Source organism: Centruroides vittatus, unplaced genomic scaffold, assembly GCF_030686945.1.
Source record: "Centruroides vittatus isolate TY-2023 unplaced genomic scaffold, ASM3068694v2 contig_400, whole genome shotgun sequence".
In the NCBI taxonomy this organism is placed as follows: domain Eukaryota; kingdom Metazoa; phylum Arthropoda; class Arachnida; order Scorpiones; family Buthidae; genus Centruroides; species Centruroides vittatus.
Genome location: NW_027122215.1, coordinates 332,917 through 359,718, shown reverse-complemented (window position 1 = coordinate 359,718; position 26,802 = coordinate 332,917). Strand labels below are relative to the sequence as shown.

Below are 26,802 nucleotides of genomic sequence, written 5' to 3'. Positions count from 1 at the left end.
TGCAGGCTATGCAGTCTTTCCACCGAGCCCCTCAACAGTCTATTGGCCGCAACCTTCCGAACGCAGCACCCACAGAAGGAAACGGAAGATGGAAAAATACGAGAAAGAACGAGCAGGGTCAACGCTCATTTATGCATTATTATTTGCTTTACAAATATAATTTTGTAATTTACGCATTTATTTATCGTTTGTAATTTATAGTAATTGTTTATTGTTAAATGAATGGCGAGTAAATTATATTACGCATGTAGCTCTTAGGTTCATATGATAAATATCAATAATATAAGCTAAAAAAATAAAGTGGTTAATAAATAAACGCATTTAAAACATAGAAAGATATATATAATGAAAATAGAATTGAAAATATGAGATTAATTGACTTGGTTTTTTTATTTATTATTTGCAAATGAAAGACGAATAACTCACTTTATTAACTTGTGGAGTTGCTTTCATTCGTATATTTCTTAACCTTCATCATTTGGCACAGTATATAAGTATAATAAATTACATAGCTAATTAGATTGATTCAGAGTTTTATTTCTCCTAATTTCCATTTTAAAAATTGAAAAAAAGAAAATTGTTTATTCCTAAAAATGTTCGTCTGCAAGTCTCCTAGACTAGAAAGTTAGTTTGTAAAATCGATGATTGGTGTCGCTACAATTTGAATAATGTCAAATCACATATAAACGTATTATAATTGACGTTGGAATATTTTTATTTGAGATGTTTTATTTATACTTAATAAGCATAAAACTGGAAGAAATTAATTTAAAAAAAATTAAATAACGGCTTTCGAATATATTTCTTCTTTCTATTAAATTAATATAATTTTTAAAAATTATATTATGAATTTTATGGATATGACATGGTATGTGAAGTTGAGCGACGTCGGTATTAAAGATTGACGTTTACGATTTCTCTTTCTTTTGATGTGAAAATGATTTATGTTTATATAAAGAGATGTTTAAAAATAATAATAGGATTTTAATGATCAAATATGTAATCAAGTACCGTTTAGAAAGATCAGTCGGAGCAAGGAAAAATCGGCCAAGATAGATGCATACATTTTTTAAAGCTTATAAATAAATACTCACTGACAAAGGTAGTTAGCCATAAAGAAGAAGGCATTAAAATCGAATATAATTTTATTAGTATGAACGTAATGATGGTTTATAATATCGTAGCAAAGTGACAATTTTCTGTGGAAGAACAATTTAAAGGACCCTTCTGTACCTTCTAGGACGTCCTCTTGGAATACATCAACGAAACGGTCAGGCATCCACGCATATGCTACCTTGCGAGAGATTTGACCAGTGATTTTGTAACAGCCGCTCCAAATCCCTCATATTTGTAGATGGCTCAAGTTGGCTTCCCATTTGGTCCGATAAATGTTCGATGGACAAATTGGAAGACCAGGAAGGCAAGAAAATATGGCATTAATTAACGTGACAGAGCCATTTTTGGGAAATCCTAGCTATGTGCGGCCGAGCATTATCTTATGCTGAAAAATGGCTGTTTGCAATCTTGACATGAAAGGCAACGCATGATGGCGTAGAATTTCCTGAACGTATCACTATGCCATCATGTCCGTCATATCACTATTAGGGATGACTAACTGTCGTACGAAGCAACTGCCCATATGATCAAGCCAGTAGTGGGGGACAGTGTGCTACTCAACACTTAAAGGCGGGATTGAAGCAATTACCACTGGTCCTAAACATTCTAACATAGTGGACGCCTATTCCTAAACAGAATCAAGATTTGTCGATAAAGACGGTTTTCTGCCAGTTTATAGCATTCCATGCTTCTCTGTCACGGCATCACTGGAAACAAAACTGACGATGTTGGGGCTGCTAATGAAGGACGCATAACGCTTGCCATGCATACAAACTTCCTCTACAAGTTACTACAGTAAAAGATAGGGTTCTGTAGCGAAGTTTGCATCTATCTATCTATGGATAGTGAATAAAGACGCCGTTGCAGTTGTTGGTGCCTCATAGTCAAGTCAGAACAATCTAGATTGGAAAATTCTGTGAAACGACCATTCTGTTTACCTTAGTTTACTTGATGTGGCCTTTCTCAATATTTGCCAGCTGTGCATAATGTCTTTGACTGTACTATACAGGTATGCCTTGTATTTGAAGATTTCCTAATTACAGGGACAGTGAAAATTCTTAACACAGCGAGACTTTTTGTAGGATAGTGGGGTAGCGATTTTAAAGATCTATGATGGCATTACCTGGCATACAATCAGATCATAACTGTAATCACTTACATATCTGTATGAGACATAGCTGTATGCCAAATTTTGCAGTGATCGGACAATTCAATCTGGGTGTTTAATGTCTTTTGCAATCAATATTTTACAAAAACGATCGAACTTTTTTCCATCCAATTTTAGATAAGATAGGATAGAAAGACATCGTTAAAAAAACAAAATATCTTTCGTAAACTTAGTGTATAAATTTGAGCAACATTGTGAGTTTAGTTTAGGCTTTCTATTATAAAAAGTATAAACTAAATTTTAATGAAAACATTTTCTAAAAAAAAAGTTTTTTTATTAAAATGTTTTCATATAGTTACGAAGGGCAACATTGTGAAACATTACGAACTTTTTTCCATCCAATTTTAGATAAGATAGGATAGAAAGACATCGTTAAAAAAACAAAATATCTTTCGTAAACTTAGTGTATAAATTTGAGCAACATTGTGAGTTTAGTTTAGGCTTTCTATTATAAAAAGTATAAACTAAATTTTAATGAAAACATTTTCTAAAAAAAAAGTTTTTTTATTAAAATGTTTTCATATAGTTACGAAGGGCAACATTGTAACTTTTACATTAACTTTTTGACAATTATCGATATTATAATTCTATTCGTGTATCATTTTGTTCTTTGACAATATTTCATTTACATACTTTTAGAAAGCGATCATCTTCAAAACAAATTCTGCAGGTGTTGCAAAATTTCTAAGACGGTATTCCAAATGCGCCCGATCCGAATCGCTAGTTCGAACGCCATTTCGGGCACAGTAATATGTATTATTTCTGGGGAAGAATTGTTTTCTTTTAATATGGAAAATATTTTTAAAAAATATAATAAAAGTTTTTAATTTAAAAAAAAAAATTATTTCAACGACAGAAGATTTAGGGGAGACTGGCAACACTGTATCATTCTTCGTAAAATTTGACTCCATTGCGATTTTAACGCGAAGTTGTTTTTGGAGAGAAGAATTTGTGTCAAAGTAAAGAAATAAAATGGCAGATGTATTAGATATCGATGGAGGAGGAGAAGATTTTGAAGTCGAAGAGGACGGCGACAGTAAGTTTTGTTTACTAGAAGTTCATTGTCATGTGAAAAATGTGAAATTAATTATCTTTCTTCTTTAGAAAGTGTACAGAGATTAAAGAACAAAGTAAAACGAAGGAAAGGAAGAGGATTTCACTCAGGTTTGCTTTAATTTATTATTATTTTCATATATTTTACTCATAAAGGAAAAAAATAATGAAATGAAAAGTTTAAAATTAGTAGAAAATTATTAAACGTATTTTAAAAATGAGTTTTAAATGAATTTAATATATTATATGGTAGAAGTGCACATCTAGGTATCCCCAATGGTGGTACTTCCGAGGCTGTGGCGTTTAATTATTTAGCCCACGTGACTATCCGGCTCGACTGTTGGTGGAGTACTTAATGTTAAATAGTTTTACGGGATGTGGGGGCTCTCCCCCACCCGGGTGCTGAGGTGCAAGCAATGGCGAGCACCGAGGCACACATCTACGTGCAAAGTGTGTAGAATAGGCGATAGACTGATACTTGTTAAAATCTGACCTTTGTGTCATAGGTGCTACCTAAGTGCAATTTTATCTATTATATTAAATAAATAAATGAGAGTATTAAACACAAGATTGCATTATTAATCAATCACTTGGCTTCTTTTCCATCTTTATTTAATTGATACAGTATTTCTACACACTTTGGACTTTAGGCCCCTTATCAGTCAACTAAAACAAGAAATAATGTATACAGCATTTAAATTATTATATTTTACAAGTAAATTGCACAAAACAATATAAAAATACATGTATGTAATTCACACGTACCATTAACCGTGATATGGCACTTGTACACCATAAGTTTGTATATTACAAACTAGAAGAATGAGGTGGTTACACAGACATTATAAAATTCCAGTACATCTAGTTAAAATGGTAAAGCGATATATATAAAATACACAAATCTATGAGTATTTAACAAATATTTACTGTTAATTATATTTCTTCCTCTTATCAAAGGCAATGAATGTATGTTCTAAGTTCTTTCAGGCACTTTTGTTAGCACATTTTACAAATTTGGAAGCTTCTCACTAAATCTGTACAAAATTCTTTAGTATAGTTTGTTCCACTTTTTGGTTGAACTTGGACTTAGCACTATCAGGTAGTGTTTTTGACTGTTTGCGACGATTAAAATTTACATAATCATATAGAGTAGCTATAAAGTAGCCAAACGAACCGAAGCCCTCTGGTGGAGTCTATAAAACCTCCAAGAATACGTCACTTTTTTAAAAATTACATCTGAGATGAATTAAAATTAAATTCCTTATAATATATTTAACCAGTTTTTGTTTATGTTTATGCTTAAATTTTTATTTATGCAATTTTTTGAGTTGATTATGGCTACACTTTCTTTGAATTTTCTGTTATATGTATTTCTTTCCTTGTATAAAATTTTTGTGTTATATTTGTCAATATTACAATTATATATGACACAATGATTGTGAAAAATGGATTGTACTTGATATTTCATGTCTGCTATATGTCCTTTTATTCTTGTTTTTAATTTACATTTTGTTTCTCCAATATAGGTATTGGGATTTGTGCAAGTGCATGGGATTTCATAGACTATGTTTTTAATTTCTTCTTTATTTTCGTGAGATTGTTTGTTGTTTCTTTTGTTCATTATTTGAGATTGTAGTTTTTCATATTTGGGTGCTAGTTTTAAGTTTACTCTCTTCATTTCTTTATTAACTTCTTCGTATAGTCCTTTTATGTACGGGAAGCTTGTATATTTTGCATCTGAGTTTTTTATCTTCTGAATTTGTTTTTATTGGTTATTATTTTGTGTATTTCCTTTTCCCATGCTAATCAGTCACTTTGGGTATCCTTCTAGAATGAATTTCTTTTTTAGGGTTTTTCAATTAAATAAAGATAGAAAAGAAGCCATGTGATTGATTAATAACACGCTCTTGTGTTTAATACTTTCAAAAATTCAACGCGGTTTCAAAACAACAAATTAAATAAATAAAGTTATAACTGTTGCTTGTTTTGTCTGAGATTTCTGTTGCCACATGACTACTTTCCTTTGATGATCTTGTAATATTGGGTCTTGTGATTTAGTTCTAAAGAACTATTAAACATTTCCTCTACTACTCTAAAGACTTGCTTGTAATAGTTTGTTGACAAAATGACGAAAATCAGTGGTTACGATTGCTGTGTTTGGCAAAATCGACAGTTCTGGAGCTGTTGAGTATTCTGCTGACGGTTACACTGTTTCAGAATGTTTGGTGTTTTGATGTCACATTTAGTAATGTCTCTTGTTTATGCTACCTATTGCTCGCTGCAACTGATCGATGATGGCTGTCTCCTGCTCCAATGCATATGTCACTTGTTTGGCAGATGTAACTACATAATGGCTATCAATTGAAACACCTTTGCTCTGTTTCAACTGTTGACTGCTGAATGCAGCCAATGTTTTACTTATAGTTTTGTGCTACCTGAGGCTATGGAGTCAATGCTTAAATGCTTTGACTCTGACCCCAACAACTTAGTTTGTGTTCTCTTTGATTCTGATTCCTTTATTTACATATTGACTAGCTGGCATGCATGGCATTACCTGGGTGAAAAGTAATAAGGATAAACATTAAAATAAAAATCATATTAAAAATTTGGTTATTTTAGCCTACCATTGTTTATTATGAAGTGTCAAGGGGATGAAATCAGAGAAGTGGGTGTTAAGGTTTCATGGTAGCCTTATTTTCCACAGGGTCCTAGTGAATGAGTATGAAACATTTGGTGAAGGTCAATCAAAAAGTTTGTAGAGAACAGAGATGTACAAGCATTCTATCATATATGATTATGACAAATACTTAAATTGCAAACAATTAACAATAATTTATTTTTGTTGACTACGAACACAATATAGTGCTTTCGACGATCACTTGGCTTTTCTTCTCCCTGTTATTTAGTTGATCAACTAAATAACAGGGAGAAGAAAAGCCAAGTGATCGTCGAAAGCACTGTATTGTGTTCGTAGTCAACAAGAATCAAGCGTGACACAGTTTCAAGCCATTAATAATTTATTTATCACAAAAGGGTAATTCAAGATGTCAAAGATTTTCTAATGTTAACTGTAACATAGCATTTGCAGCCAAACATGAAATGGTATTTGGCCAGCCAATCAAATTTTGTACAGATGGACCAAATATTTAACTTGGTACCCCAAAAATTTCCTAAAATTATATTTTGTGTCTGCTAATAACTTTATATTAAATAATTTTCTTATTTAAATGGTCAGGAAGAGAGCCTGTTGCCGGTTAGGGGTTGAAGTTAATTCGATCAAACTTGTTGACTTCCTGGATGTGAGGATGGTTCCAAAAAGTTTCATTGAATGTTTTCAAACTGTATTGAAATGTATAAAAAACAAACTAATGAACTCTTTTTATTGTGTTGGTTGTTTTTGCATATGTGAAAACCTAACAACCAGGGGTCCAGTTGGGTCACGCCTACATGTAAGTGAGATTTGGGGATGTCTTTGTTTGGGGTCAGTTCGTTGAGTAGGACATGACTGGAGTCCAGTCTGAACCATTGTAACTACTAAACTCTGAATGAGTATAAATATATTACAGATCTAAACAGTGAAGATCCTAACACTTTTATAGATGAAGGATATAAATAACAAATATCCTAATTATATACTTTTAATATTGATTGAATGTATTCAACATACAAGGCATTTCATTAGTGTTAGCATAAATGATCAAGATTACTTTTTAGAATCATAACCTGTTAAAGTTTGTTGTTAGTCTATTTTACTGACTCCAGTAGTTCAAGAATTGATTCTGACTCCACAGCCTTGATGCTACCACCTCTGGAGTTTTTTATTGGCATAGAATTAGTTAATAAGTGTTGTATGCCTTGCTAAAAATGTTTTAGTTTCAATATTGGTAATATAATGAAATAATTATGTTGTTCTTTATATGTGTGATAATTAGTCAAAATGCTTTGTCTCCAAATTTCAGCTTGTAGATGAAATAAGTGGCATAAATATTTCACCATGCATGAGTGTCCCATGACAAAAAAATTCAACATGTTGGTTTTGAGAGATGTTAAAATATGATATAGTGATGTTGAATCAGTGACTGCACATTTGTTTGAACCTGTGATGATAGTATAAATTTAGTTTAATGTTGCATCCAACTAGTTTGTGCTTAGTCTTACTACAACCAAAAGTGTGCTTTGAAAGTATACCATAGTTGTACCATATTTTTGCAGAATGACTAGCATGCCTGTCTGTCTGTGGAAGACCACAAAATTGGCTATTTCTGTAAGGTAAAAGTTAGCATGTCAGCTTAAGTGAGGTTATACATCCATCTCTAGAGAGCATTAAAAAAGAATGAAAGAGTTACATCACAAAAATGAACAAGTTTTTATTCTAAAACTGTGAAACTATTAGCATTACATCACAAACTACAATTATATGTTTAATTTCTTCATTTTGTCTTCTTTCTAACGATGTAAAATATTCTTGGAATTCCAAAAGTGCTTTTTTTTTTTGTGTGTATTTTATCATCATTATTGGATTCAAAAATGCAAAAATAAACATATTAAATTTAAGAAATTCTCTGTAAATTATCTCAGCTTACACCTATTAACATTGGCTTTGTGTGAAATTTGAGAGGGTGTTATTTTTAAGGTCACTGTAGATGGTCAGTGCACTAACTACAGTAGAGAGTCATTATCCGAATCAATTTGGGACTGGGGTTGTTCGGATAACTGATTTTTCGGATAACCGATTATGTCCGAAAAATATATTAATCTGTCCGATGTTCAAATTTTTCTCCGTTGCGTGTCACTTCGTGTTGAATTTCTGTTGATTTTAAGCCTAACAAAAATTTTCATAATAATAATCGAGGCTATTGTATCGTTAAAAATTATTTTTTTATTTTGTACAAACAAAATAAATATATTGAAGAATATAAAAACATGAAAATTATACTTTAGAAGTAAATCTAGTATCAAAAACATTCGATTCAGCATGACACAGTCCGACTGAAAATTGTTCGGATAACCGGGGTTCGGATGAATGACTCTCTACTGTACTACTATTACTAATGTCATAAGTTGTTAATTGTTTTTATTGTCTTGTAAACAAAAACTCTCTTCCTAATTTTAAGTCAGTCAAATTACAATGTTATTATTTTATTGTACTGGGAAGAATGTTTTCTTTAACCTTTAATTAACAACTAGTTTTGTTAGATCTGATTTCATTTTATATTTTAGTCACAGTTTAACCAGCATGCTGGTAACCTCCATTTTTTGCACAGCATGCCGGTCATTTTGTGAAAATATGGTAAAATTCTTTAAAAATGAGAGCATATGTGGTTAATTAATTTGAGAAGAAGAGAGAATACTAAAGCCTTATAAAAGAAATTAACAAAGATGATCCAGAAATGCATTTTCAATATTTTAGGCAAATTTAAAATGTAAAGATAATATATACATTCAGATTTCATTAACTTAGGATATAAAATTCATCAAAGACAATTCTTCTCTAATTCTAATTATTTCAATTTTATCAGTCTTCATGTAGAAGGACAAAAAGAATTATGAGCTAATAATAGAGAGAAAAGTAGAATTTCTTCAACTTGTTAACCAAAAGAGAATGGAAGTATGTTACTAGCAAGGTTGCTAGTAAGGACATTTTATTGCTGTTTAGACTGTCGTTTTTACATAAAAGAAACTTTAAATTTAATGAATTTTGTTACAGAAACTGGAATCTGTTTGAACTCTTAAAAATGTCCAAAAGGCAAATTTGAGCTACCATAGCCTATAATTCAACTTTATGATTATTATTCCAAAATTGTTATTTTAAGATTGTTTTTAAGTAGATTGAAATAATTCTAACCCAAGGTACTATACTGATTATTGTATATGGAATGTGCAAAATTGTCATGATAAGCTAGCAAAATGGTAACATTAAGCAGTTGCCTGATAAAGCAGTTTAACTGTATTTATAATTAATGCATGCTTTAGTCCTTTAAATAATATTTTATTAATATTGATATATTGTGACTATAATCTATTAATAGGACTTACTATACTGATTTAACTTGCAGATGAAATTAGAGATTGAATCAGTCTCTTGGTTCAAAAGAATAAACTTTTATTTGCTTCTGTATACAAAATTTTCTTGTATTTCAGACCTTTTTGTCCCTCATTGACAGGTGTATTATCAGCTATATTTCTAAAATACAATAATTTTTTAAATTATACTATAAAAATAAAAAGTTTTAAAACTAATTACATACTTAATATATGTAAACAAACATATTTGATATGAATATAATACATGTAATAAAAAATTTTTTTAACATTTTACATATCAAGGCAGGGAATAGTAGCCTATAAAGAAAGATCATCTCTGCCAGTGAAATTCTTAATCCTAAAGGCATATGAAGGAACAACAGATGAAGGACACTTCTATAGTTATGTCTGTAAAGAATTATTTTGTGAATTTTTTAAAAAATGATATGTACTCTTTTAACATAACTCCAAATTTTTTTTTGTCACACTAATATAATAATTATCTGGGCAAGGACATAGAATATACTATACTACTAGTATCACATCTTTAATATTGTTTACTTAATTTTTCTATTAAAAATATGTTGCTGGAGTGTTTTTTGTTTTTCCATTAATGTTACATAGTTTAAAATACTTTTGTTTTTCAAATATAAAAAAAAAATTTCATATAAAAGGGTATATGTTGGGAATTCCTTATTTTTTGTCTAGACTTAATTTTTAAACTTTCTTTCTCCTATCTTTTCAACAAAAACACAGGATAACCATTTAGCTGCATTTTTTTTTTTTTCCATTAGACTTTTTATTTCTTATCCTCTCTTTATCACCATCAGTAGAACAATACAACTCGTTATTTTCTGGCATTCTGTCTTATACATGTTCTAATGAGACCTGAGAAAATAATTTATAGTTTTATAATATTAAAGTATGAGTTAAATTATTTAAATAATCAAATAATTTGTTATTATTCTTTCCTGCTCTTTGTAATTAAGAAAACATTTTGAACAAATGATCAGAATTTTAAAAAGATACTTTTGTATATGTTAGTATTAAGAAACTGGACTGGTTTTAAAGTTTATCATTTTTTGACAGAAGAGAATGAAATAACACTTATAATAATGCTATACATTCATCCCTCTTTTCTGTCAGCCTCAAAAGCAGGGCTCTGGAGTTTGAATTGGGAGGAATTTCTGGCCAAAGGAGTCAGAGTTGGAAAAAATGTATCAACTCCGACTCTGGCATTTCTCTCTTTTTGTTTTCCACAGAAAAATTTTTCAACTTTGCATTTTGCCAATTTCCATATTAATTTCTTGGTATGAAGACTCTCAGGTAAGGTACCATTTAGAATGTACCATCAATTGCCCAGACTCTGTTTTCTAAAAGCAAATTTTTACAGTCTTCATTAAAAAATAATATAAAATTATCAAATTCTGGCAAAACTCTATGGTTTCCAGGATCATATTGGTAAAATTTTGAATTGCTTTTAGTCATTGACAGTATATGGCTTAGACCAATCATCAAAAATTCGTATGGTTTGAGTGGAAAATTCCATTGTAAAGTCTTACTCTCAGTATTAAGAGTCAGGTAAGTAATGAATGTATAAGAAGTAACAAATCAAAATTAAAGTATTAAACTACATTATTTATTTTTTTGCTTTTATCATATACTAGATATCATGTTATTTCATGTTGTTAAAACATTTTTTTATATAGCTTGTTTGCACTATAAATATATGATTTTTCATTTGTGTCAATCTCTGATTTTATCACTCATTCATAACAAGTACAAAGTAATAAAAAGAAAAAAAAATGGATGAGTGTAAGTTGTCTGTAATATGGTTAAAATCATTTATTCAGTTTCCTAAATAAATTAATATAATATATTAAGATATAAATAATTTTAAAATTTATTATTATTAGATGGAACCGTTAGAGAAGAAATACAAGATTATGAAGCAATGGAAACTGATGACAGTAATGAGCCAGGACCTCAGCGTTGTAAGTATCTTTCCAAATGAAATAATTTTATTTTGATTTGTCTTATAATTGAAAATTGCTATTTGGTGAGCAAACTGATTAGTCATAAAATGAAAGGACATAATAATACAATGATTTTGTATATAAAAATATGAATAGTTATATCAGTTATCAATAATACATTTAACATTATTAAATGTTTGATTTGTGATTTAATAAATAGATTTGCCAGTTAACGTTGAACTTTTTTTTGCCTCATAATCAATGTATTTAAAATTTAAAATAAAAATGTAATAGATTACAATTAAGATTAGATTTTGATTGTGTACTGCATAAACAACAAAATTTACTTTTTTCTTGTTATTTTTGATAGTATTAAAAGTTGTTAGAACTACTTTTGCATGGAAAATGCCTTTTTATTTGATTAAAGAATAAATAAGTTTTCTATAATTTGAATCTTCTAAGCTCATTATAGAGAGCATATCTTTGTATTCATTCTAACTGAAAGAATTTTCTAATAAATTGGAATTGTAAAGGATCTTCCTAACTATAGAGATTTTATTAAAAGTACTATAAGCAATGTGACTAGTTTACTCAATAAAAATCATTACAAATATTTACAGCATAATTAAATATACTTCATAATGCATTATTTAAAAATTTCACTTATATTAATATATTTTTTCTTACAATTAGGATAATTACCCAATATTTGAAAATGTTAACTGGATTTTATCATGAATTTTTTGTTTAAACAATAATTATAATTAAAAGTGAATAACAGATGAAAAAGATTCTATTGCTGAAAATTTTTTATATTTCTTTGACAAAGTATTTTGATTTACAAGATGATCTGATCCTTTAAATGGAAGTTATTAATATTACAGAAATGCCGATAGTCACCATTGCCACTGACTTTTATGTATCATTTTGTAACGGTTTACAATGAATAAAGATGCATCCTCATTTTTAGCATTTTATAGATTTTTGACAAGCATTTTATAAAATCATACTGCCTGCTGTGTTACCAGCTTAGAAGAGTTGCAATTTGGCACAGAGTATTAGGTGCCCAAATCATGCACGTATAAAGAAAACCAGACTTGTAGGTAGTCAAGGGACAGAGAACGGAGTCAAAGTAAAATACAAAATGGCGACACTCTCTACAAATAGGCAGTAGTGCGAGATTTGTGCATGCGTTGCTCGTTGGGAAGTTGGAAATATGAATACTGTATTGTGAAATCGAATTTTGACAAACGAATCTTTGAAAAACCCATTTACCTGTCCCGTGTTATTCCCTGCGTGTTTCTGGTTGCCACATGCTAACCTTGACCAGTGATATCTCGTTTATCATTGGAACATTTTTGAAACTAGATGGCGCATCGTTATACTTTATATTAAAACTAACTTCCGAATATATAATATATATATATAATATATATATAATTTCGGAAGTTAGCTTTTCTTTTTGCATTTATTAATATATATATATTAATAAATGCAAAAAGAAAAAAAATAATTATATTTAGTTTGTGCAAAATAAAAAAAATAATTTTGGACGATACAATAGCCACCATTATTTTTTCAAAAATGGGAAATTTTCGCATTGATAAAAATTCAACCTTGGGCAGCATGCAACGGAGAAAAATGTACATTGGATAGGTTAATTTCACCAAAAATGCATCGTGGCTGTGGCTGGCAAAGTTTGAATGATCGCACTCAAAACCAGCGATACCAAAGATGATTGGAGAATGAGAACAAGACCAGTGTGAGTGTCTAAGTGATCCCACTTAGTAGTGAGTCTCCGAGACATAGTCTTGTCCCAAATACGGCCTTGCCGTTTTACTTGTTTAAAATATTTTCTATAGTTAATTTTATTATCATTTTATGTTAATATTAATCAATCTTCATCAAAATCTCATTTATGCGTGTATTTATATAACATATTACATTGATATTTGCAATACAGCACTAGATATAAAATATCTAGATGTATTATGGAAAAAGCTATATGATAATCATACCAGATTTTTAATATTATTATTATTTTAAATATTACTGGTCTTGTGAATTAATAAATTAGAACTTTAATTAAAGTTTTAATGTATTAATTCACTATTGGCATATTTTAGTAAAACAAATTTCAATAAAACTTACAAGAATTCAGGAAATTATTTAATCACTAAAATATTTTTAATGTTTTCAAAAATTTTTGATAACCTTTTAAAAATATTCAAAAAGTTCTGATTTTGGAATTTAAAATACTTGAAAGGTCAGCTTTTTTTTTTTTTTTTGTATTTTGTTAATTATGTGATTTAAAGAAGACATTGTAAACTTGTAAAGGTTAAAATTATTTATATGATTAAAAGATTTACTGGGTTCTATATAATGTTAATAAAATTTATATATTTATTTATTAAGTGAATATGCTTATTTTTTTTTATTATTTTTTTAGCTGTTGAAGGATGGATATTATTTGTGACAGGTGTTCATGAAGAAGCACAAGAAGATGATATCTATGAGAAATTTGCAGAGTTTGGTGAAATAAAAAATTTACATTTGAATCTTGATCGCAGAACTGGATTCTTAAAGGTATTAGGCAGAATTACAATTTTTTAAAATAATAAGATTGCATTACATTTATGCAGAGTTTTCTTTACAAAAAAAAATTTAGTTTATAAGACAAACTTATTTTAACATCTAATAACCATTGTATTTTTTCCATACTTATAATTGAAATAAATGACTATCAGTTGTGAAATGTCAATAATTATTTGTATACAAAAGAAACAAATAATAATAACCTGCAATGACATACAATAGCAGTAATTTTTCTGTGCCTTGTAGTTTTCATTGGTATTTTTCACCAAATTAACTTGCCTGTAATTACATATTATCTGTGTAAAAATTTTGGTCAAAAAAATTTTTCCATTTATCATAAGCCCTCAAACTGCTTGTAAGACGTTGCATGCAAATGCATACAATTTTTTAACACAAGTGCATACATGTGTTGATTTTCTGTTGTGACAATGCAGATCTCTTTCAGTTGCTGTAAGTGATATTCATGATGCCATGAATGTTTCTCAGCTGTGCATGATGTATTGATGTGACAGTTTTGTATACCTACAACCTTGAATGCTTGTTTCTGGATGATAGTCTAGGAAAATATGGCCTTCAACAATTTAAATGTTTTTGCAGTTTTATATGTGCCTGAAAAATACAGAAAAATCATTTTTGGATCTATCTGAGAGAAATCTCAGCCCTTATGTCATTTATTTCAGTGGAACTTGTTTTACATTAGCCCATGCTATCACAAAGTTTTAAAGGCTCCAAAATAAAACAATATCTCAACTAAACAACATATGATGTTCAAATTTGACAAAGAAGAAACATTACAGGATTTTCCAGAATCATCAAATTTGAGTAACAGCAATTATATGCAGTGTAATTTTTGCATGAAAAGTTAGTGGAAAAGGTGCCACTTTTACATGTAGAAATGTTTAAAAAAATTGCATTGATTGTGGGTTAAAAGCATTAATATCTTGATGAAATATTACTATTAACAATAGTACAAATTAATTATTTACTTCGGGTCATCATTTATTACCTGCGAGTGTGATTGCGATAGGAATTCATTTGCTCTAGTAATAAAATCCTCCTCCCTGCACAGAACGAATCGTTTGTCTTTGTCAGAAACTAGTAGCCTCAAGTCGTTCCTAGCTAGGAATTGCGTTACCACTTTTTGGTTCGTGTGACGCTTAGGCGCACCAGATATTTGCTTCACCGCCGCAAGTTTTGTGACGATTTCTAACTCCATTTGCGGGTGCGTGGATGCTGTCTGGCAGGACTTCAATGCTGCTAAAGTAGCTGGCACTAAATGGTTAAGGTCGGTGTTGTTGGGGGGAGAAACGTACTTGGGTCCCCTTTGTAGGACGTCATGCACTTCGATAGGCACATCCTCTTCCGTATAATTGTAATATGGAGTAGTTGCTAGCATCCTTTCTTGTGTGCGTGATGAGCACATTAACCACTGTAGTTTTTTGCTCAACTTCTTTCTTATCGCCTGCGTAGAATTAGCTGCTATACTCTGTATTTTTCCTAGTTGAACATATAGCGTAGAAGCGTCACACGTTTTAGCAAATTGTAGATGCGTTTCATACTTTTTTAGTTCTGCCTCCGCGAGGCACTTACGTTTGTTCCTGATTAGCTTGGCTAAAAAGGATTTTTCTACCCTTGGAATCATCCCTCGTAGGCACACCGGGAATGCCTTGCGTTTGAGTTGTATGCTCTTCGGTACTACCTGTTTTGTTCTGCACATCAAAAGAAATTGCAGTTGGGCAAATAATTTTTGCCACAGCTTCACTTGCTTCAGCAATAAGAAGAAAAGCTCTTTCGCAGTTTCCATCATTAAGTAAAATAAATTTGGTAACTCACGCCAAGTTTTAACTGGGTTCTGGTAGAGAAACTTCACTGACTTCGGCGTTTAACTATTTCTTTTTTATTATCACAAGCACTTTCGATGAGTTTATAATCGTCGTCTTCCTTACACACCGGTGATTCAATCAAAAAATACACTTACGTAAAACCAGATAACCGGAGTGATTAGTATTCTGGTCGCAAACGTTTTCATAGCCTCTTCTAGGCTCTTCTTCAGGCTTAGTAGTAATAAATTCGAATATATTCCTTTTTGAAAGAAACGAGTTTCGAATTCCGTCACGTGAAAACGTTCCAACATATTTTTCAAACGAAACGATCGTCGTTCTGTGTAGCGCGCATGCGCTTCGAAGCGGCGAAGATGTTAATGTTTACAAATTATCTTTCAGCAGGAACTGCCACGCTGCTGAAAGGGCCAACTCCTCTTTAAAATTGATGCATGTGGTGTTACATCCTGCTCTGTATATTTCCATAGCTTCCAATAATTTGAGATGTTCCGGGTGGTTAGTGGTGAGGATAATGCGAGCTGCGGTAAGAAGTCACGGCGGACTTTACCGCAGCTCGCATTATCCTCACCACTAACCACCCGGAACATCTCAAATTATTGGAAGCTATGGAAATATACAGAGCAGGATGTAACACCACATGCATCAATTTTAAAGAGGAGTTGGCCCTTTCAGCAGCGTGGCAGTTCCTGCTGGAAGATAATTTGTAAACATTAACATCTTCGCCGCTTCGAAGCGCATGCGCGCTACACAGAACGGCGATCGTTTCGTTTGAAAAATATGTTGGAACGTTTTCACGTGACGGAATTCGAAACTCGTTTCTTTCAAAAAAGAATATATTCGAATTTATTACTACTAAGCCTGAAGAAGAGCCTAGAAGAGGCTATGAAAACGTTTGCGACCCGAATACTAATCACTCCGGTTATCTGGTTTTATGTAAGTGTATTTTTTGAGTTTATAATCGTCAGACTAGCGGTATCTCGTGCAGGATTCACGCGTGGCAAATTCGAGCATGTACTCCGCAAGGTAAAGGAGTCCCTATTCCCACGTACCACTCTGCACAAAAAAAAAAAAAAAAAAAAAAGAAAGAAAGAAAGAAAGAAAAAACATCCACGATCCAGATTCCGTTGCCGTATCTCGGACCACCCTCTATACGCATCAGTCGCATCTTTCGGCGGTACAACTACAATCTACCTATAATCCCTCTACCAAACCTACGTAGGTGCATCTGTAATGATCGTGACAAGCTAACTACTTTAGAAAAATCAGGAGTCTACGCAATACACCTAGAAAATCCGGAAACGGGAGCTAGCACAAGATACATAGGAGCAACAACAAGAATGCTCGCCTCCCGTCTAGCAGAGCATCAGGATGATGTAGCAAAGGGAAAATATACCACAGAGCTCGCTAAAAAAGTTCTCGAGCAAGGCTACAACCCCGTGGTCCAGAACGGAAATAATAAAGTGTTGCAGCAATCGAAGGCTTGTACTCATCTGGAAAGCGCTTCTCACAGCTACTACGGAAGCATGTAATGTCCCCACTCTAGATCTACCCGGAGTGTGGGTAGCATTATATCGGCGCTTAAACAATGAAACGCGCCTAACATCGTATCGCCATCACGGTGTCAGTTCCACGCATGCGCCGCCCGCACTGTAGATTTATGATTTTCGAACATGCCAACATCTTCTTTGCGCGTTCGTAACGGAATTACCGGATGCCTGTTTTTGAATTCAAAAATTCTGTTCTCCTTAGAACATTCTGCACGTTCGTTTTTCAAAATAATTCGTTTCACCTGAAGACGACGATTATAAACTCATCGAAAGTGCTTGTGATAATAAAAAAGAAATAGTTTAACGCCGAAGTCAGTGAAGTTTCTCTACCAGAACCCAGTTAAAACTTGGCGTGAGTTACCAAATTTATTTTACTTAATGATGGAAACTGCGAAAGAGCTTTTCTTTTTATTGCTGAAGCAAGTGAAGCTGTGGCAAAAATTATTTGCCCAACTGCAATTTCTTTTGATGTGCAGAACAAAACAGGTAGTACCGAAGAGCATACAACTCAAACGCAAGGCATTCCCGGTGTGCCTACGAGGGATGATTCCAAGGGTAGAAAAATCCTTTTTAGCCAAGCTAATCAGGAACAAACGTAAGTGCCTCGCGGAGGCAGAACTAAAAAAGTATGAAACGCATCTACAATTTGCTAAAACGTGTGACGCTTCTACGCTATATGTTCAACTAGGAAAAATACAGAGTATAGCAGCTAATTCTACGCAGGCGATAAGAAAGAAGTTGAGCAAAAAACTACAGTGGTTAATGTGCTCATCACGCACACAAGAAAGGATGCTAGCAACTACTCCATATTACAATTATACGGAAGAGGATGTGCCTATCGAAGTGCATGACGTCCTACAAAGGGGACCCAAGTACGTTTCTCCCCCCAACAACACCGACCTTAACCATTTAGTGCCAGCTGCTTTAGCAGCATTGAAGTCCTGCCAGACAGCATCCACGCACCTGCAAATGGAGTTAGAAATCGTCACAAAACTTGCGGCGGTGAAGCAAATATCTGATGTGCCTAAGCGTCACACGAACCAAAAAGTGGTAACGCAATTCCTAGCTAGGAACGACTTGAGGCTACTAGTTTCTGACAAAGACAAACGATTAATTATTTACTATATCCAGGATAAAAAAAATTTTAATAAACTCTCCATCCAGAAAAAAGTTTGTCAGAATTCTATATTTTATTCACTACCAGCTCTAGCCTTATCTGCACTCTGTACAAGTTTTGTTCTAGGCTTGCTAATCAATGTAAATTTTGTGTCCATTTTCTCTTGTTGCTTCAGATTTGATTTTATCTAGAGCTGAAACTGATCTTATTTGTCATCAAAGCTGATAAATGTTTACAGTGCGAAAATAATATATACACATATAGATACAAAAGAGAAATACACTTTTTATTTTTTCTTTTATATTTATTTGTTCATTGAAATTCTTAATTTGTGCTTTTATATTTTTTAAAAATATGAATGAAGTATTTGCAGAAATTTATAATTGAAAAGAAAAATCGAGGAAATCAAATGCTTACTTTTTATGATGATAAAATTTATATTATTATTATTATATACCATTCATTGAATTTCTGTTACATGATACATGCAAAATAATATATATTATTATGAAATTAATATCAAGATGAGTGCTACACATATTATGTAGTAGCAATAATAATAGTGTAAAGAATGTATTTATTCTTTTGTGCTATTATATTATTATTATTGTAAAAATATTTTCAGCTGTCATTAAGACTAAGACATCTAGGCAGTAAAAATCATAGTTATGATTTTTAGTCCCTCCCTAGATGTCCTAGCTTTAGCTGTCATTTAAGATGGCTGAAATCATTTGTTATAAATATACTGCTGGATTATAAGGTTATTGTTTTAAATTACTTATATTATATCCAGTTTGCTTTTCTTGAAAAAATATTATAATACTCAATATTCTTTGCTTTCAAATAATACATGTAAATCTAAATTTATTATGTTTATATTTCTCTCAAAGAGGCATAAAAATTATTTGTTTTATTGACATATTAGACATAGTTTTAGAATGAATTTTTTTTATTAATTTTAACTGTATAAAAATCAGTCACTTTACATTTTTTACCAATTTTTTGCAATCATCTTGACTGCTTGTTTTAGTCCAAAACATGCTTTTTGCAAAGGAATAAATAAAGACATAATTAGAAAACTGATTCTAAGAATGAAAATTATTATAAAACTGGTCTCTATTTGTTAGGTTTGTTATCAGTTGATTTTTAAACTCCTATAACTTTTGGCTTCAAAGTTTCTTAAAATTTATTTTTATATCATGAGAACATCTCAAATCTCCTCCATAATTGTTAGCAAAATTCCTAAAATTTAGTGATAGCACTCTTTTAATTTCAACATGTTGCAAATTATGAAAGACAAATTTCAAATGTATCTTTTCCTTATATTTTCTCTAATATTTGTTAAGAATAGTAAGTTAGTTGCAAATTTGTAGCAACCAAGATTTTGCTATTCTAACAAATGAAATGCCAATTTTCATTTAGTATATTTTGAAATTTTTTTCCCAATTAAAATCAAATTTTATTCTATTTTTCTGATATTTAGTAATGATTCTTAATCATAATATTTGTTAAAAATTTTTCTATATAGGGTTATGCTTTAGTTGAATATGAGACTTTCAAAGAAGCACAAGCTGCCATTGAAAATTTAAATGGGTCAGAAATTCTTGGTAATACAATAAGTGTAGATTGGAGTTTTGTTAAAGGACCAGTTAAAAGGTATTATATTTTTTTTATTTATTAAATATATTTTAGTATTAGTAAACTACATTATGAAATAAATAATCATAAAAACATTTTAAGAAGTTTGAACATTTCCTCACAGGTGTTTTAAGAGAATTGAAGATAAAAATATTTTTAAAAGTGTTGTATTACTGAAATGTTAACTTTATCACATTTTACAATAATTTAAATTTAAGTCATTTAAAGATTATAAAATATTAAATTCAACATTGTATATTAGTTAAAATTTACAACTGAATGTTTTCTTATTACAATAACAAATTTCTTACATTTTTGAAGTTTTGTAATATAATGATATTTAAAATTCTATAACAATTATAATACAGTAAAACCTGTCTAAAATGGAAACTTGCCTAAATAGAAAAATTCTTCTGAATGGAGTGATTTTTTTCTATTTTAAAGTTTCCTATAAGCTGGAAATCTGTCAGATGTGGAAACAATAGATTTTTGAATATGAAGAACATAATCTGGATAAGATGGAAAATTAAAATTTCACTCATAGACAATTAAGTAAAATCTTTAGGTATAAGTCATTGCAGAGCATGACGAACTGTATTTTAAGAAAGATTTCAAACTTTGTCAGAGAAAACAACAGGTATAATGACAAGGGCACATGTGAATCAAGGTCTTTGAAATTAACCAGAAGCAGAATTGAGTTTGAGAACAAGCAGTGAATGTAATTCATGTAAACAATGAGAATAAGCTAATACAATGTTGTCAATTTGCCTTGTACTGAGTATTAGTAACTAACTAGTACAGAGTATTCAAAAACAAGTTGATTTAACATTGTTAACTTCAATCTGTAATTACCAACAATCAGTTAGGGTATTCAAAGTCAGATTACAGAATAAATTGATCTCTGTATTACTGTTATGTGATTAGAATTTTTGACAGTAGAACAAGGCACTAGTTTTTGGTACTCAAATTGTTCATGGAAACAGTAAGAACTTATTGCAGTCAAATAGCTTGTAATTGTTGCATTTAAATACAGTAAGACCCTACTTAATGCTGTTTCAGTATTATATGGTAGTATTGGGATACCTTGAAATCATGCACGATTTTGTTGCTTTGATACTTGCCTGAAGTCTCCTGACACATATCATAGCAGTTTGAACATTGTTTGCTGTGTCATAGTTGATTTATGATTATACACACAATAACATTGATGACCAAAGATATAAACAATATTTATTTTATTGTAATAAATATGGCAGTTTTTAATTTTTACAATGGATGATTGCAAAGAAAAAAGAAAGCAAAGCGACAAGAAAAAACATTTTACTGGAAACTAAAATGTACTCAGACAATTAGATGCAGGTGAACAGCAATCTGATATCAGCACTGCATTAAACTTCTGTACTTCAACAATACAGATAGGATTTTTTCTTTATGTTTTAAAATTATCATCAATCAGCAACTACAACCGCAACAACTTCCGCAACAAAAATTACCTGTACCAGAAGCAATTGTGTTTGAGGAAATGGAGAAACGACTCCATCTGGATTGATGAAGAAGTCGAACGCAATATGCTATTAAGTCAAGCAGTTATAATGGAAAAAACAAGAAAAATTTTAAACCATATTCAGAATGAAAAAAGGCAACACGAATGAAAATTTCATAACTAGTTGAGGATGATTCAATCTTCATAACATACAGATAGGCAAGAGGAGATACAAAAGCAGCTGCTGCATTTCCAGTGACATTAAGAGCAATCACTGAACGAGGTAATTATCCTCCTGAATTAGTTTTCAATGTGATGAAATGGGCCTTTTCTGGAAGAGAATGCCAAAATGTACATTTTTATCCCATAAAGAAGTGAGCATCAGGATTTAAAGCTACAAAAGATCATTTAACATTCTACTGGGTGATAACACTAATAGAGACTTTAAATTAAAACCACTGCTTGTTTATCATTCCAAAACCCCAAGAATAATGAAGGGAATTTCAAAATCATCTTTACCAATTAATTTGGGAGTCCAATAAAAGATCTCAGATCACTATGAAAATTTTCCAGAATTGGTTTTACCAAACATTTTTGCCTGTCTGTTAAATGCTACTGCAATTTTAAAAAACTAGAACCAAAAGCTTTACTTTTGATTGATAATACTCCAAGCCATTTACTGCATTGGTCTGACTTAACAACATGCATTCCAGTAGAAGTGGTTTACCTGCTGCCAAATACAACTTCATTAATCCAACCAATGGATCAAGGCATAATAACAAATTTTAAAGCTTATTATCTGCGGCAGACATTCTGACAACTGATTGATAAAACCAATGGAGCAGATAAACAATCTATAAGAGATTTTTGGAAAAACTAATATCATGGATGCTGTAGACAACATCAATCTTTCCTGGAATGAGGTGACCGAGAAATGTTTGAAAAGAGTACAGAAGAATAAATGGCCTGAACTAAGCAAGGATGTTGACACAGAGATTCCATTGTTGATGTCGACGAAATTGTCAAGCTAGCTAACGAAACAGGGTTGGATAATATAAATGGGCAGGATATTGAAGAATTATTGCAAGTTACAACTGGTGAAAGTTTTTCCAACGATGATCTTAAAGAATTCGAAGAACAACAGGTGCAAGATGATGACAAAATTAGCATTTCTGAAGATGAACAAAAGAAACTTTCAACGGATTTCCTAAAAAAAATTTAGCCACCATAATGGAAATTATGGATCAGTTTATACAAAATGATTTAAATTTTGATAGAAGTTCAAAGGCAAGATGAAGTGTCATGGATGTGATGTCTTGCTATTGACAACTGCTTGCTGAATGAAACAGGAAAAGGCAAAAGATGTTAGATGACTTCTTCACAAAAAAACAAAAGATGCCAAATGAGGAAGAACCTTCCTCATCACAAACATAACTTCTTTCATGAATATCAAAAAAGTTCAAGTAATGTTTGTGATATTAGCAATAAATAAGTCAATAATTAATGTAATAAAGTACTTAACAATAAATGTTGCAAAATAAAATAAAAAAACTGATAAATTTCCTTAATCTCCATTCTGTTTCACTTATCCCCATTATTTACGTGTTAAGATGACCTTGATAAACAAAACTGCATTAAACACACTGTTGTCTAGGAATGCATCCCCCACATTAAGCGGGGTTTTAGTGTATTCCCATTATTAGTTAAAATCAGTTTGGATTAAGCAGGGCTGTGAAGTTGGAGTCGAGAGGAATTTCTGGCCAGAGGAGTCAGAGTCAGGAAAAATGTGTCGACTGTCGTTTTAAATTTAATTTAGTTTTTTTTTATTTATTTAAACAAAAGAAAATTTATTTTATATTTAATAATTTTTAAATGTTTTTGTATTTTGTTATAATTCATTTATTTTAAATAAAAAATGCACCAATTTGATTTATATGTAGTGTTAAAATTAAATATGTAGTATTCTTTGTAGTATTTTTGTTTAGTAGTTAAATTATTTTGACCCAATTGAATTTGAATATTTTTGGTTCATTCCTTTATTATCCCCACTCTAAATAAGTACTCCATTTTTCTGAATGAGCCAGACTAATTGATCAAGTTCATATTTTTCTTTTCTGAACAAGGGGCTGCTGAGGTAGCTAGATCTCGTGCACATTTTAGTTGGATTAACTTTTCTGAAAGGGTGGAATTGAAGTGCAAATGCTGTAGATTAAAGATATGTAGATGTAGAATTTTATCGCTCCCCTTTTTCCTCTTATTAAATATTTGTTAAAAATTAATTTTTTATACAAATAAATATTAGTATTTTTATTATTTAACTTACATTAACTATAAAAGTATTTGGGTAAATTTTTGAGGGTCCTTTCAGAGTTCAGAGTAGGGTAACTCCCTATGAGTGCCTCTGCCTCCCATAAAATGACTTGGTATTTAATTTTGCTGGAGTTGGAGTTGGCCTAACTGAAATTATCGGGAGTTGGAGTAGAGTGTTTTTTTTTACAGACTCCTCATCCCTGGGATTAATCCTAATAATAAATTTTTTTAACTTAATTTTACTATAAAAAGTGAACATAATTTTACATAACTGTCATTTATCTAGTACAGTTTAGAGATTAAAAAAAAAATACTAAAACTGTTCAAATCAGAAACTTTTGCAAATACAAAAAAATATTTCAGTTCCATGCAATTCTGATTTACACAGGTGTTGCCTGTAGGTATTGAAATATTATGTTTATTGTTGAGATATAAATTTTGATGTCAGATTGTGAAATCAAAGGAAAATTTGTGTGCTTAGAATCATGTAAATTTGAGTGTTATGTAAAATTAAAACTATAAATTGAAGCTAACATTTATATGGGACCTTGAAAGCTCTCTCTCTTTTTTTATTAATCAGTAAAAATGAATAAAAATCAAATTTTAATTTCTAATTTTTTTTTTCTTTTTTTGCTTGATCATAAACAATTTTCCTTAGTAACTGAACTGATGTAAGATTTTCAACTTCTTCAATCTTCAATTTTTTTTTTTTTTCGTAATTATTTTACTAAAGATGCTGATGGTATTGTTTCAATAAAATCCTTTATTGAAGCTCGATTTTTATTTCTGTTTAAATTTGTTTTTATGAATTCTATTATATTGAGTTAAGTTTAATACATATGGTGTGGTGTAGTACAAAATACAGAATCCTCTCTGTCACATGTAAATTAAATATTATGTAACAATGACACAATTGCAATATCATAATAGTTAAAATTAATGGTTAGATCTATGCTCTCAACAGAAATTCAGTGTTTTAATTTTAAAATAAAATAAAATACTATTTTAATTCTTTGATATTTTACTTCTGTTAAATTGAAATTTTGTGTAATTTTTCTGATTGTGTTAAACAAAATTATGCAAAAGGTACATTTATACTAAAATTTAATTGTTAAATTTTATTAACTCTAATGTTATGTTTTGAACATGTTATCAATTATTACACTAAGCATACTAGCATTTTTGAATAACCATTTGTATGTTTGATATAATTATTATATTAGGACTTTAAATGTAGATGTGGACAAATTACTAATTAGAGGCTTAACAATGTTCTTTGTCTATGAAACTTCTCATTAAAACTTAAACATTCAATAATTAAATTAACTTTGGAATATAAAAATTAAATTAACCTTTGTCAGATGTATTTATGAGTAATAAACAACAATTGTATAGAAATTATATATACAATGTTATATATAATAAGTCAGTATATTATTCATACTGTTTTAAATACAACAATTTTAGTTACTATCATGTGACTGAGTTAAAATCAAAGTTAAATTACATCATCAGTTTGGTTGTGATCAGTTAATTTAAATATTGGCAAATCACATTCTCCAACATTTTAGTAATGTTAGAAAATTAATTATGAGAATGAGACTACAATTCTTAAAATTTAATTATTAAATTTTTAAAACTAATATATAATCAATAAAAAAAGATACATCCATATATATATAATAATTGTAATCCTGAAGCTTGATCATGAGATTGGATTAAGAAGTGGAAAAAAAATAAAAACTGCTCTCTCATCAACATCAATCCAAATTTCTTTCCTTGGCATTTTCTAAGTGACAAATGAAGAGTATAAAGAACATTGTTAATACATTAAATAAATAGAATTAGATTAGTTGATGTGAATGAGCATTGCATAGCAAAAAAATGTTGAATATACAATTTTAGTATAGGGCAGTACAATTAAACCAAAGTGATTATAAAAGTGACTTCCTTGATTTGAAATGTTGAATTACTGTTATTGAATAAGAATATCTAAAAATTAAAATATCAATATTAATTAGGATTCAACAAAAATGTTTTTATTTATAGGAAACACGGTCGCCCAAGAGAACGATCCCTGGACCATAGGAGACACTAAGTCGCCACAACTTTTTTATTTTTATGTAATTAATAGAATTACTCATTGAAAAGTGTCCATTAAATAATCAATAAACATTTGCTTTTATCACAGTTTAGTATTTCTTTTTTAGTAAGGTACATTACATAAATATTTTAATGGAATCATTTGAATGACATGACTTTATAAAAATCTGGTGTTCTGACATTATATCTTGATTTAAATATCAGAGAATTTTAATTTCATAAGTCAAGATGAACATTTAATAAAATGTTCATCTTAAGGCTGTAACCTGTTTGGTTATGCATAATCAATCTATCTCCAGCAGATGGCAATGTTAATTTAATTTTTTTCTATGGAGAAAATCCTTTTCCAAAAATTTTTGAAAATGAAAGCAGATAAAACCAAATAGTTTTGTGTTAGAGTCCCATTTAATTCTTTCGTTAATATAAGATTCCAAATTTTGAAAATCAAATTACTGACTTTTCTACAAATTTTCTATGTGAGGTTGCAATTGGCTTTAAGATGAATATTTAATACAAGCCATTAAAATTAAAGTAAATAGTTCATCTTAACTTCAGAAAATAATTTAGTATTTTGAATGACAAATTAAATTTCATTTAGAAATAGGATTTAATCCCTTCATAGTTTATAATTAGTGTTGTCAATTTAAAATTGACTTATATTTATCCTATTATTGTTATTGATTAGTTGATAGCAGTACTTAATTTGTAGCAATATAAAAAATGCAAATATCTAATTATGTGCTAAACTTAACATATTCTTTCTTCATTCAGTAATCAAAATAATTGGCCTAAATTAAAGATTGGAAATTATAAATTACATTATTTTCAATG

General features: G+C 30.3%; 2 protein-coding genes across 4 annotated transcripts in view; one reads left to right on the top strand and one right to left on the bottom strand.

Moving 5' to 3' along the window:
* The window catches only part of LOC136976400 (OTU domain-containing protein 7B-like), a 32,829-nt gene extending 29,805 nt beyond the window's left edge, over positions 1-3,024 (bottom strand). For 2 of the 3 annotated variants that reach the window (XM_067271660.1, XM_067271662.1), the window contains exon 1: positions 427-642. The gene's annotated coding sequence lies outside the window, so the exon portion shown is untranslated. Of the gene's footprint in view, positions 1-426; positions 643-2,917 lie in introns of those variants that run through there. The other variant, XM_067271661.1, reaches the window with a different exon arrangement.
* Positions 3,025-3,162: 138 nt separating this feature from the next.
* On the top strand, positions 3,163-26,058 carry tsu (40S ribosomal protein S12 homolog tsunagi). The gene is made up of 6 exons (XM_067271674.1): positions 3,163-3,320; positions 3,389-3,448; positions 11,278-11,355; positions 13,787-13,923; positions 19,966-20,093; positions 25,918-26,058. Exons 1-6 carry the CDS (start codon positions 3,257-3,259, stop codon positions 25,964-25,966), a joined length of 516 nt encoding a protein of 171 aa, XP_067127775.1. The 5' UTR covers positions 3,163-3,256; the 3' UTR covers positions 25,967-26,058.
* The last annotated feature ends 744 nt before the right edge of the window (positions 26,059-26,802 follow it).